At 25.4% G+C, this 12,765-nt stretch overlaps 2 protein-coding genes across 2 annotated transcripts in view; one reads left to right on the top strand and one right to left on the bottom strand.

Moving 5' to 3' along the window:
* Positions 1–5,452, bottom strand: part of LOC117178115 (U4/U6 small nuclear ribonucleoprotein Prp31) — a 12,189-nt gene extending 6,737 nt beyond the window's left edge. The window contains exon 1 of the mRNA XM_033369368.1: positions 5,213–5,452. Coding sequence (XP_033225259.1) covers positions 5,213–5,333 — 121 coding nt within the window. The 5' untranslated portion in view covers positions 5,334–5,452. The remainder of the gene's footprint in view (positions 1–5,212) is intronic.
* Position 5,453: 1 nt separating this feature from the next.
* LOC117178116 lies at positions 5,454–12,507 on the top strand. The gene is made up of 3 exons (XM_033369369.1): positions 5,454–5,681; positions 9,145–9,382; positions 11,987–12,507. The coding sequence occupies exons 1-3, from the start codon at positions 5,574–5,576 to the stop codon at positions 12,316–12,318; spliced, it is 678 nt and encodes a 225-aa protein (XP_033225260.1). The 5' UTR covers positions 5,454–5,573; the 3' UTR covers positions 12,319–12,507.
* The last annotated feature ends 258 nt before the right edge of the window (positions 12,508–12,765 follow it).

Raw genomic sequence — 12,765 nt, 5'->3', positions numbered from 1 at the left:
TTGGGTGGGAACAAAGGAACACAGCCTCGAAGCGCGAAGCGTATACGGAACTCATTTTTTGTAACGTGGTAACAAGATGAGAATTGAAAGCAAACTGAATATACACCTTACCGACTGCGAGTAAAGCCACCCACGCTTTAACTTGACAGACTGTATACCAATATTCATGAACTCCATTATAATATTTTTAGCTTCTTTTAAGAAGTGCCTTAGAGTTTTAATGGGTTAATCAATTGAGTTTGTAGAATTTTCGCTAATACTTCGCAACTACTATTACTACTACAACTCTAAGGCACTTCTTAAAAGAAGCTAAAAATATTATAATGGAGTTCAAGGGTCGAAAAAAGTTCTAGTTTTGTGATTCATGTAGTGGAAAACCTCCAGAACAGTATCCAAAACATAGATTTTTTGAAAAAAAAATATCAATTTATCACGTTTATTGTCCAGTTACGCCGACTAGGAGTTGTTTTTTGAAAAAAATGACTTAAAATTCGTGATCAGCGACCTCAAAAACCCCCAGTAAAGTATTTTCAATGTTTATAAATCGGTGTAGAATCGTAAAACTTGATTTTAATGTCATTTTAATCAAATTTGAAGCAAATTTTCACTTTTCGCGATTTTCTGCCTTTTTATCGCCGTATGGTGGGTTGAAATTTTTGTAAAAAAAAATCAAAACATGGTTTTCGATGTATTTTTTCCCGTAGAAATCGATTCTGAAGTCAAAAAAATAAAATTTTTCTTTATCTTTTTTTATTTAAAAAAAAACCCATGAAAAAACCGTAAAAAATGAGGTTTTTCGATCAAAACCCCATAAAAAAGTAGCTGGACCCTACTTTTTTATTGCAAATTCGGATTCAGCGTCGAAAAATACATAAGAATATATAGGTCTGGTCAATTGCACAGACACTTTTGTTTTTTTTTGTGGGCCTGTGTAATCAATGTTTTAATATCTTTGTTTTAAAGACTTAAAAGGATATAATGATAAAAGAGAGCAATTAAAGAAATTTATTTTTGTAGTTTTCACCGATTATTAAATAAAATGGTTTCGAATGCAAAATTATTTAAATTCAATTAGAAATACATTGTATCCATTATATATTCATAAGTGAGAGTATTCACACAGAAAGTTTAAACCTAGTACTTTTCAAATTTTTCTCGGGTTTTTTTTTTTAACATTCCATTAATAATATTGTTCATTCGTTTTCGACAATAAACTTTAAGAATCATATTTTACTTTTTATTAAAATTCAAATCTAAGATTTATTCCACTTTGCCAGGATTATTGTATGACCATATCAATCATATTTTGTCTTTAGTATTCATAAAAAATGATCGGAAAAGTATTTTGAAATATTAAATGAGTAACATTGTTTTAATTTGAAGAATTTTTTTCATGTAAATAACGTTTTGTTTACTAAAAATTTTTTTTAAGTGATTTAGTCCCATTGCTTTCTGTGTAAAAACTGGGAGTGATGGGAAAACTAGCGCCGCGCTGAAGATATTAGGAAGTAATCAACTTAGGACAGCAGCTGCTAAAAATGGAGGTAAAAAATCGTGGGGTCTTTAACACCCAGTGTGCAGCGCGCCATACGACAGCAGACTGTGGCTGTGTTGAATAAAATATTAAAATAGAATTATATATGTCTCTTTTTTAAATTTCTTGTGTTTTTTTGGTATTTCATGTCAAAGTTCCTCAATTTTTATCGTAATAAATCGATTTGAAAGCAAAAAAATCTGGTTCATAATTTTATCATAAAATTGACTTTTCAACTGTGCAAAGAAATATCTTTTTTGAAAGTACTCATATTGCAATATTTTTTTATGAAAGTATACGATTTCAAAAGGATAGCAATAAATTTTCAGGATAAAATAATTAAAATTGCGTGAGTTATAAATTTTTGAATTTAAAAAACCCATTTTTTTGCTTTATTCAAAAATTTTCTTTAAAAAACTTAAAATAAATAAATGGCTATAAAATCAACTCTACCTCATAAAAGATGCCTTAAACTATATCGGATAATTTTATTGTAACAAAATATTCAATATTGGTTAAACAATACTTTATTAAATACGCTGGGGTGTTAAACGCCCACGATGCACTTTACCGTGATTTTTACCATGTATGCACTTTTAGGGTTAATTTAAATGGTAACATAAGTAAAGGTAATAGAAAATATAGCTACAATATCCTAATTTCTACATTCTTCTGGGTCCAAACTAATCGTAAGCCTAAAACATTAATAATATTTATGTAAAAAAATTCTAAATACATTTTAAACACTTTTGAATTGAGTTTTCAAATAAAAATAATATATTTTCAACCTAAGAAATTATGTTTTACCTAAAATGTTGAGACTTCCAACCCAAAATATGAACTTTTAACCAAATATTTGAATTTTAAACACAAAAGATGAATTTTTACAAACAAAAAGGCTCGTTTTCAACAAATTACACGAATTTTCATCTAAAAACAATAAGTTTTTGGTCAAAATTAGAATATTTAAAATGTTAGAAAAATAAATGTTCAAAAAAAAAAAAAAGAATTAAATTTTTATTTAACTAATCATTTTTCAACTAAAAAAGAAAAATTTACAAACCAAAACTAGAAGAGTTCAATTTTCAGAATAGAATTTTCAGCCAACGAAATTATTTTTTAATCACAGTAATTAATTTTTAACTGAAAATATGAATTTTGACCAAACAGTGGAATTTTCAACAAAAAAGATGAATTTTTAACTAAATGTTTTTTTCAACCAAACAAAAGAAATTCTTTAAAATTCTTTGAAAAAAAAACTGATAAATCTTCGACTGAAAGAATTTAATTTTAAACCAAATAAATGAATTTTCAACTAAAAAGATCAATTTTATATAAAAAATAATATACTTTAATGTTCAGTTAGCAAAATAAATTTTCAATTTCTTAAAATTCTTTCAATTTTCTTTTCTTTTTTCTACGATTTCAATACGCAAATGAATACTATTATCCAATTATAATTACATTATTAATTTAAAATACTAATTTAAAATTGAAATATTTGTATCAGAGAAAGATAGAGACCGTGATTTGAACACAAATTGTCGAAAACAGGGTTCGGATCAGAAAGAAGGCTTAACAATAATTCGCATGTAATTTGGGAAAAAAAAGTCCACAAAAAGTCGCATCAAATTTTGTAAGATAATAAAAAAGCAGTATCCGACACTGAATGACTGAAATAATCACTGTATTTGTTTGTTTTACTTCCGAAAAATGTATTTTGAACACTTTAAACTTGAACATACTCAATAATGAAAGAATTAAATTTGAGACTGTATAACTTGAATATGCAATTATTTATTTTGATTAATTGAGATTTCACCGCCAAAAAGTGCTCTCGGACAAGCGAAAATAGTGTGATTTATCACGAAAATTGGTTAATGATAGTGAAATTAATTTTTTCCAATGAAATTAATTTATATATATTTTAAACAAAACAGTTGATTTTTTAATTTAAAAAGTCGAAAAATGCCAAGTCTCAACCAAACGGTCAAATGATCCAATAAAAAAGATTAAAGTTCAATTAAATATTTATATATTCAAGTCAAAAAAACGATTTAAAAAAAAAGTTGAATTCTCAACTTTAAAAGTTTAATCATCAATAAAAAATATCATTTTCGACCAAATATTTGCAGTTACAACAAAACAGTTGAATTTTCAATCAAAAGAGACGATTTTTCAAATAAAGTAGTTAAATTTTTCACCAAATAGTTGAATTTTTAAGACAAAAAATAAATGTTCGATCCAGAATGATGAATTTTCTATACAAAAAGACGAATGTTCAACAAAACAGTTGAATTTTTGACCCAAACAGATGACTTTTGAAACTAATAATTGAATTTTGAACCTGGAAAGATAAATTTTCAACGAAGTGGTCAAATTTTCAAACAAAAGAGAATAAACTTTAACAAAAATAGTTACATTTGAACGAAATGTTTAAATTTTCAAGCAAAGACGAAATTTTTTTAAAGAAAGTTGAATCATCAGCCTGAAAAGTTAAATTTGCAAAAAAAATAAAACTAATTAACTTTTAATTAAAAACAGTTTTATTTACAACAAAATAGTTGAATTTAAAAGAAAAAAAATAATTTTCAACCAAGCAGTGGCATTTACAACCAAATAGACCATAGAAGAGATTAAACTTCAATCAAAAACAGTTGCAATCAAAACTAATTAGTTGGACTTTCAACTGAAAGAAACGCATTTTCAATGAAATAGATGAATTTTTAAACTAATAGATGAATTTTCATGCGAAATGTATGATTTTTTTTTTTAATACAGTTAAATTTGAACAAAAAAGTTCATTTTTATCATAAGAAAGTTGAATTTTCAACCAAAACAGATACATTTTTTCAACATAAAAGATGAATTTTTAAGTAAATGGTAGAATTTTTAAATAAAAAAGATGAAATTTCAATTAATAAAGGTTTCATTTGCAACTAAATAGTTCGGCTTTCAATCAAAAGAGATGAATTATCAAAAGAATAGATTAATTTTTAGCAAATTAGTTGAATTCTCATGCCAAAAAGGCGTTTTTTTTTTTGCAAAACAGTTACATATTTAACAAAACAGTTAATTTTCAATAGGTGAATAGTGGACAGAGCGTAGTCTGCGAATGAATAGAAAATTAATCGGTTATGAAGGTTTTCAAAGCGTTTAATAAACTTTTGAAGCTTCCAAATTGAAAAAATTTAAACTTCGAATACGAAATCGGAAATTGTTCAAATTTAAACACTATTGATTCAAAACTTTCTAATTATAAATATTTAATTAGAAAGTATTCCATTTTTATCCATAGGCATAATTTTATCCAGTTTTGAATTTTAATTTTAAAATTTTCATTGTGATTAAAATGTAAACTAGATATAGTGAAATGATCATTTGTATATAGCGAAACAAAGTTTATTTAGTAAATAATAATTTAAGACTAATAAAAATGAATATTATTTGCAAAAATTGTTGTAGAAAACATTGAAAAACATATTCTGCGCATATGTCAAACGTTTTGCATCGTTCTCCTAACCTCAAATTAGAACATGTTAAGAGAAAAGATTTTGGACGATAAATAGTATCGAAATGGCAAAGATTATGAGCTTATGAAGAATATTTAACTTTTTTAAAGCATAAAGAAAAGGTCATACAAGAAAAGGAAGAAGAAACGTATCAAGTAAACCTAACCTTCTTCTTTGATGGGGTTGGAGATAGAAGTCGGAATAAATTCCGCATCTGACTCTTCCATGTCAACATCTTCTTCGTCATCTTCCTCCAGATCGGCTAACAATTCATCCGCCAACGACATGGTTAATCAATAAGACGAAAAACAATGTCCAAATGCAAAATCAACCGATACTGCAAGTGCAACACAAAAAAGGACGCTCCATGCTCTCTCTCTCTCACGCTCTCATTTGCCCAATCCCAATGATCATATGGTTCAGTTTCAAAATGGTGTCTCTTTTCGTTTGACAGCTTTGTAAAACACAAGAAAAATTAATTATTCAAATTCTACATATTTTTAGAGCGCTTCAATTGATATATAACAATGGCAGGAGTACTTGTGAGTCCCTCAGCACATGTAAAGTCAAAAACTATTGAGGCTGCAAATAAAATCAGACACGGATCTCCCAAACTGCATGAAGTCTTAAGACAGGTTAGTTTCACTATTTATTGTTAATTTCGAGCCTTAGAACATAAGATTAAGACAATTATTAATTTTATTTTTGGGTGTCATTTGCACTAAACAGACTTTTATCATCATTATTTCTTTAACTTACATGTATTTTATTTGTGTACAATGTAAAACCTTGAAGCTTTCCTAACCTCAATTTATATTCAATATTTTCCTTGATTTTCTGTGAATGAAGAGCGCCTTTACGTTCCTAGATTTTTATTCCATAACAGAGCAAATATAAACAATTTCAAAGTTCATTATTAAACAAAATTTCAAATATTAGGGGTCCATAAATTATAGTATCGTACCCCAAAATTATATCAAAATAAAGGAAAGTTATTTATCACGAAAAAAGATGATAATAAATTCTTTCAAATAAAATTAATGTTGAAAATTAAAAAGTAGAATTTTAAACAAATTACATAATTTTTTTACAAAATAGTTCAAGTTTTAACGAAGTATTTGATTTTTTCACCAAAGAAATTATTTTTCATTACATTAATTTTCAACCAAATGGTTGAACTTGGAAGCCGATGGACCCAAACATTTGCATTTTTAACAAAACACATGAATTTTCAACTAGGAAAATTCAATTTTCAATAAAAATATTAATTTCAACCGAGAATAAAAAAATTAAATTGTTAGTTAAAAGCATTAAGGACCAACAAGAACCAAATTAATTTTCAACACAATAGTTAAATTTTCAACATATAAGAGATCATTTTTAATGTAAATGATGAATCTTTAAAAAAATTCTTTTCAAAAACATGATTTTTAAGCCGGGAAAATTATTTTCTAAAAATGAAATATCTAAATTTTTAACAAAGGAGCTGAAACTTAAAAAATATAAATTTTTAACAAATTAATTCAACCGAGTAGTTGAAATTTCAGCTAAAAAAGATTAATTTTCCAGCAAGACGATTCATTTCCTATCAAAAACACGAATTTTTGGCAAAGCAAATTAATTGTCAACAAAGATAATTAATTTTCAACAAAATTGTTGAATTATAAAGCCAACCGGACGATAATTATCAAGAAAACAGTTGGATTTTTAACCCGAAAATAATATTTTTAAAGTTAAATTGCTTTGTTAAATTTTTAAAAAAATATTTATCTCTTTGGCTGACAGTCCTCTTAATCTGTTTTGATTTGAGTATTTTATTATGTTTTTAAAAATTTGTTCCTTTTTGGTAGAAAATAAATTTTTTAACGTCCAATTTAATTATTCGCTTTTTGGTTGCAAATTAATCATCTTTAATTGAAAATTCATGAATTTGGTTGAAAATCTGATTTTTTGATAGCGATTTCTTCTCGATTTTAAATGTGACTTTTTTGTTTAAATTGAAAATGTTTTATGATAGAAGTTTCAAATATTACTTTTTTTTAATTATTATTTTTTTTGTATTGAACTACTCCAGTTTTTAATCAAATTTCTCGTTTCTAGATGAAAGTGCAACTACTTAATAGAAAGTTTAACTATGTTGTTAAAATTTTATTTTTTTGCTTGAAACATCATCTCTTTAGTTACAGATTTAACTATTTCAATGAAAATTCCTTTTTTTTCGGTTAAAATTTAACTTGCATTTTTGGTAAAAAAAAAACTTTTTCGTTAAAACATCTACCTGTAGATTTTTCGTAGAGCTAACTTTTTTGTTAAAAATTCAACTGTTTGGTTAAAAACTTGATACAAAATTATTATTTTGGTTGAAAATTCATCTGTTCATCTGTTTTGTGTTTTTTTTTTAATTCGTCTTATTGGTTTGGAAAGTCATCTCTTTTGGTAGAAATTTCATGTCTTTTTGTCGTTGATAAAAATAGAAGTGTTTGATTAAAATAATATATATATTTTTTTAAAATAATTTCACTGCTTTGTTGTAAATTTTTTCTTTTTTGGGTCCCAAAATAATCTTTCTTAGTTTAAAATAGATCTTTTTAGTATAAAATTGAACTATTCGGTTAAAAACTCACCTATTTGGCCAGAAGTGCAGTATTTTTACTGGAAATTACTGATTTAACGCATTTCAAATTGAATTTAATATAGTACCCACATTAATTTGATTTAAAATAATGTATTTTCGTTTTGTTTGAATTATAATCTTTAATTTAAATTAAAAAATTAGTTGAAAACATTACGAAGTTTAACCGAATTAACCCTTCTACGAGTTAAATGTCTAATCGACTAAACGTAGAAATTATTCCAATTGTTGAAATAAGAATTTTTTTGCGTAAGGTTTTAATTATTAAATTATGGTAAAATAATAAAAGCATGTGTTCCCCAAAAACTCTGCATTGCTGATGTGAAAATATTAATCGATAGGTATTTTTTTGATTTGCAAACAGAATTTTTTCTAAAAAGTTATGCGTATTTGAATTTTGTATTTTTTTCTTCTTCAAAAAGTCCTATCTTTTATGTAAACCTCTATAACTTTTGATTCTAATAGCGTTCATCGTCTTATTTCAAAAACAGCCGGAAAATTGAAAAAAAAAAGGTTCAAAATTAACAAAATGGCAGCAGTTTTTCTGAAAAAATTAAAAAACGATTTTCTCAAAAAAAAAACCTACCTTTAAATTTTTTGTCAATTTTTTTTAAATTTGTACTTTGATAATGAAGATATCTTGGTAAGTTTGATACTTGCTAAATAACTGTTGTAGTCAGGAGAATTCTTTTTTGTTGCAAACGAATTTTCTACTTTTTTTCCGAAACAAGGAGAGATACGAAAAAATGTTAAGATAAAACTTTGCACGTCTAAAAAAGTTCTATGAAAAATGTCTCATGTTCTTTAGCGCTATTTTTCATATTTCACGAAAAAAATTCAAAAGCTACATTTTTAGGGGGAACAAATTCTCTCCGTCCTTAAAAAATTGGTTAGCCCGCATGATGCCTTTTTTTATTAGTAGAAACTTAAACAAAATAAATAAAGAAAAAGAAAAAAGGTGGGGTTTCCCGAAATTATACTTTTTTCATATTATCAAAATTTGAAGAAAATAATAAAAAAGATTTTCTTAAAAACCCGACCTTTTTTATTTTTCTAAATATTTTTTTTCTCAAACATTTTATACTTTTTTCATGTTTTCAAAATTTAAAGAACGTTTTTTTAAAAAAGACGATGAGCGCTATGAGAATCAAAAAGAAAATAATAAATATCTCAATTAGGCCGAAAGTTATAGCGGTTTAAAGAAAAAAGATCAGGGGTTTTTTGGAAAACAAAGCACAAAATTGTAATATGCATAACTTTATAGAAAAAATTCTGTTTGCAAGTCGGAAAAATACGTATCGCCTGATTTTCTCCTGATGATTCTGCGATTTATAGTGTAGGGCCCTGTCTGATTTGAAATGGATTCGGTCTGTCCTAAATTGCTTTAAATCTTTAAAAACATAATTTAAAAAATTGGTCCTTATCCAATTTTCATTTTCATTTCTGAATTCTAAAACCATTTTTAGAGATGCCGAGAGCGAATGCGAGAAAGACGTGGACAACTTTTTAACAGACGAAGATTCGGTAACTCGCAACCTGAAGAAGATGTCCAGAAAACTTTGACAAATATTGTCCGCAAAGAGTTTAATGATTTAACTTCCATCGATTGGCGAACGAACTTAGAGGCTTTCCACTCTGCCTTCGATAATCCACTAGAAGTGGAAGAAGCTCTTGAACTAGAGGCTGAAATTTTAGCAGAAGAGGGTTTGTCTCATTGTAATAATTTATCAAGAAAATGCATAAATGAGGATAAAAAATTACAGTGTGGACGTTTTAATCAGAAAAAAAATTCCCGGTTCGCAAACATTTTGCGGAGTCAATAAAATTTTAAAAATTTCAACTCTAAAGCTACAAGAAATTCCATTTGAAGTAATTAAAACTGACCTTCAAATTATTTTAAGCAATTTTAAAGTGTAAACATTAAAAATTTAGAGATTGCACTTTATTTATAAACTGAACACTTCCTAAATTAGAAATTAAATTATTTCTATTTCAAATAGTTTTAAAATCCTTAAAAAAGCTTCACAAATTTAGTTTTAAATCTTAAAAAATGTAGATGTTATTTAACATTTGTTTAAATTAAAAATTTGTTTCGAAATTTTTTGAAAACTTCTAAACATTTTTAAAAACTATTTGATTTTTTCCCTAAAATCTTTATTAAGATTTTTAAAAAGTCCATTTAAATAAAAAATATTTCTTTCAAATGTTCTAGATCCATTTTTGAAAATTTTGTAAATCTTTTTAAATATCCTCTTAAAATTAAGTTTTTAAAATAAAAAAATCATTTCAATTTTCCTAGGAATCTTAAGAAATCTGCAAAAATATATAATTTACAACTCACAAATTTAAAAATTTCAAATATAACAATTAAAATTGTAACATGCAAAGTTTATTTTTTTATTTAGTTTTAAAATATTTCTAAATAATAATTAATAATAATAATGAATAGACAAATAAAAATAAATAATTTTATTTATATATTATATATTTTATAATATAGTTTTAAAATTGAAAATAGTTTATAAAATTTCAATCGGGCGTTCACATTTGTTTAACCACTGAGTTTTTCCAATTGAAACTGTTTAATTTTAAATTTTTAAATTTAAGGGAATTTTTTTTTAAGTTAGGGAATTTTTTCAAGAACGTACTTATTTTTCTTTAAATTGCACTCTTTTTTTAAATTAATTAGTTGTGGAAAATTAATAATTTTAATTGAAACTTCACGTTTTTGGTTGAAAAATGATCTTTTATTTAATTGAAAATATAAATTTTGTAGTCAAAAATTTAAACTTTTTTGGTAGAAATTAATTTTTAGTTAAAGACCCATCATTTTGGTCGAAATTTCATGTTTTTTGTTTCAAATTCAACTATTTCAGTTGCAGATTCATAATTTTAGTTGGAAATTGGTCGCTTTAGTTATAAATGAATTTTTTAAATGAAAATTTAACTATATAATTTTCGTTTAACAATTTATCTTTTTATTTTAAAAATCATGTATTTTCTATAAAAATTGTCTTCTTTAGTCAAAATAAATCTTCTATTCCCTTTCTGGTTAAAACATGACCGTTTTTAGGATAAAATTCAACTGTTTGGTTGAAAATTTGTTTTTTTTATTAATTAAAAAAATTTTTAATTTATAATTAATGTATTTTGTTGAATAATTATCGTCTTTGTGATACAAAATTCATCTTTTTGGTTGAAAACAATAAAACTAAGTTCAAAACTGAAGTCTTTTATCTAAAATTCATATTTTTGTTGAAAATATATTCCATATGAAAACTCATAATTTTTGTTTGAAAATGAGTCTTTTTTAGTTGAAGATTTAACTTTTTTTTGTTAAAAATTCATATGTTTTTGAAAACTCGCCTTTCTTGGTAGAAAATGTATTTTCCTGTTTAAAAATCAATTGTCTTATTTAAAAATTCATTTTTCATCTAAAAATTCGAATATTGCAATTAAATATTGATCATCTTAGTTATTAAAATTTTCGGTTGAAAATAAAACTTATTGGTTAAAAATTCAATTTTTTTGTTGTGTGGAAAAGTTCAAAATTCATCTCTTTGTATGAAAATTGATCTTTTTCTGTTGAAAATTCAACTGTTCCATTGAGAATTAATGTATTTTTTTAACCCGGCTTTTTGATTAAAAAAATAAACTTTTTCTTTAAAATTCAACTATTTGTTTAAAAATTTATCCATTTTGTTAAAAATATATATTTCTATTTAAAAATTTAGGAATTTTAAACGATTTAAATTTAAATTAATACGGTAACCGCATTATTTTAATTGAAAACGCACTGCATTTTGAGTATAAGTAGATAAAATAAAAAATGTGTGTGAATTATTATTCAAATTCATAGACTTTAAGAGACAAATTCAAGAACTTATTAATTCTGTTTTTAGTATTATTTAATTATTTAATAAACCTATCGTTCTAGAATATTTAATAGCATTTTTTCATATTAATTGAATTCCTAGAAAGTAAAAAAAAAAACATTATTTATAATAAATTTGCCTAAAATTATACTTGTGAAAAAAACTTGAAATTGTCATTGAATTTTTTTCCAAGATTTGAGTAGACACCCTGTTAAAAATTCACATCTAAAATGGAAAGTTTTTGAAACGAAAGATTTTCGAATTACGCATTATAAACTGAATGATGTAATTGAAATTAATTTTTTTAACTTTTAAAATCCACATTGAACAGTTTTTTTTTCTAAAAATTTGTAAAATTCCCGGTAAAAAAAATAAACATTTTTTTTATAAATCTTAGGATTCTTAGATAATAAAGATGTACTTTTTATAACAGAACAATGGATCTTTGAAGAATATTGCAAGGACTTGCAATGCGAAGAAGAGCATATGGAAGAGGAAGTAGTTTTCTGCCCGGCTTGTCAAAAAAATGCACTAGAGGAATTGCCGGGCTTCATATTTTGCAGCTACTGCAATCTCAAACTTCCCGCTCAAATAAGCCTTGCTAATTTCAAAAGCAGAATTGAAGCATCTGCGAATTTCCATTCGTCGCAATGCATTCGAAAACCAGAATTCACCGTTTTTTCATTTAATAACAATATCGCTCTCTACCTCGCGTGTCAGGCATGCTCTTCCTTTTCTCCGGTTTTTGGAGACGGTCCTCTTTAGTTATCCATAAAAACTATATCCTGACGATCATTGCTCAAATAGCAACGTTAAACGGTAATTTTTCTCTATTCTAGAAAAAAAAATCCCCGCATACTGTACAGATTTTATTTATTATCTTTTTCTTTCTTTACCGTTTTTTTTACGGAATAAATTTTTTTGTAGACTTGAATAGACACCTAAAAGTCTGATTTCCGTTTATTTAGTATTAGGTTTTTTAGTTTTCGAATTTAGAATATTATAATATTGTTCTATTGAAATGGAAAATTATGTTACACTTCGAATGAGAAGCTTGAAATGGAAATGTTAAATTAATATAGATTTTGGAATCGAATAATTTTTTTCTATTTAAAATTCTTTAATTACTTGACTTTCAATCTGAAATAAAATTTTGAATATTTCAGCAGGTACTTGAAAGATTCTAATATTTTATTTTGAATTCGAAGTCTA

This window comes from Belonocnema kinseyi, chromosome 8, assembly GCF_010883055.1.
Source record: "Belonocnema kinseyi isolate 2016_QV_RU_SX_M_011 chromosome 8, B_treatae_v1, whole genome shotgun sequence".
NCBI classification, from domain to species: domain Eukaryota; kingdom Metazoa; phylum Arthropoda; class Insecta; order Hymenoptera; family Cynipidae; genus Belonocnema; species Belonocnema kinseyi.
This window is presented reverse-complemented; position numbering and strand designations above follow the sequence as displayed.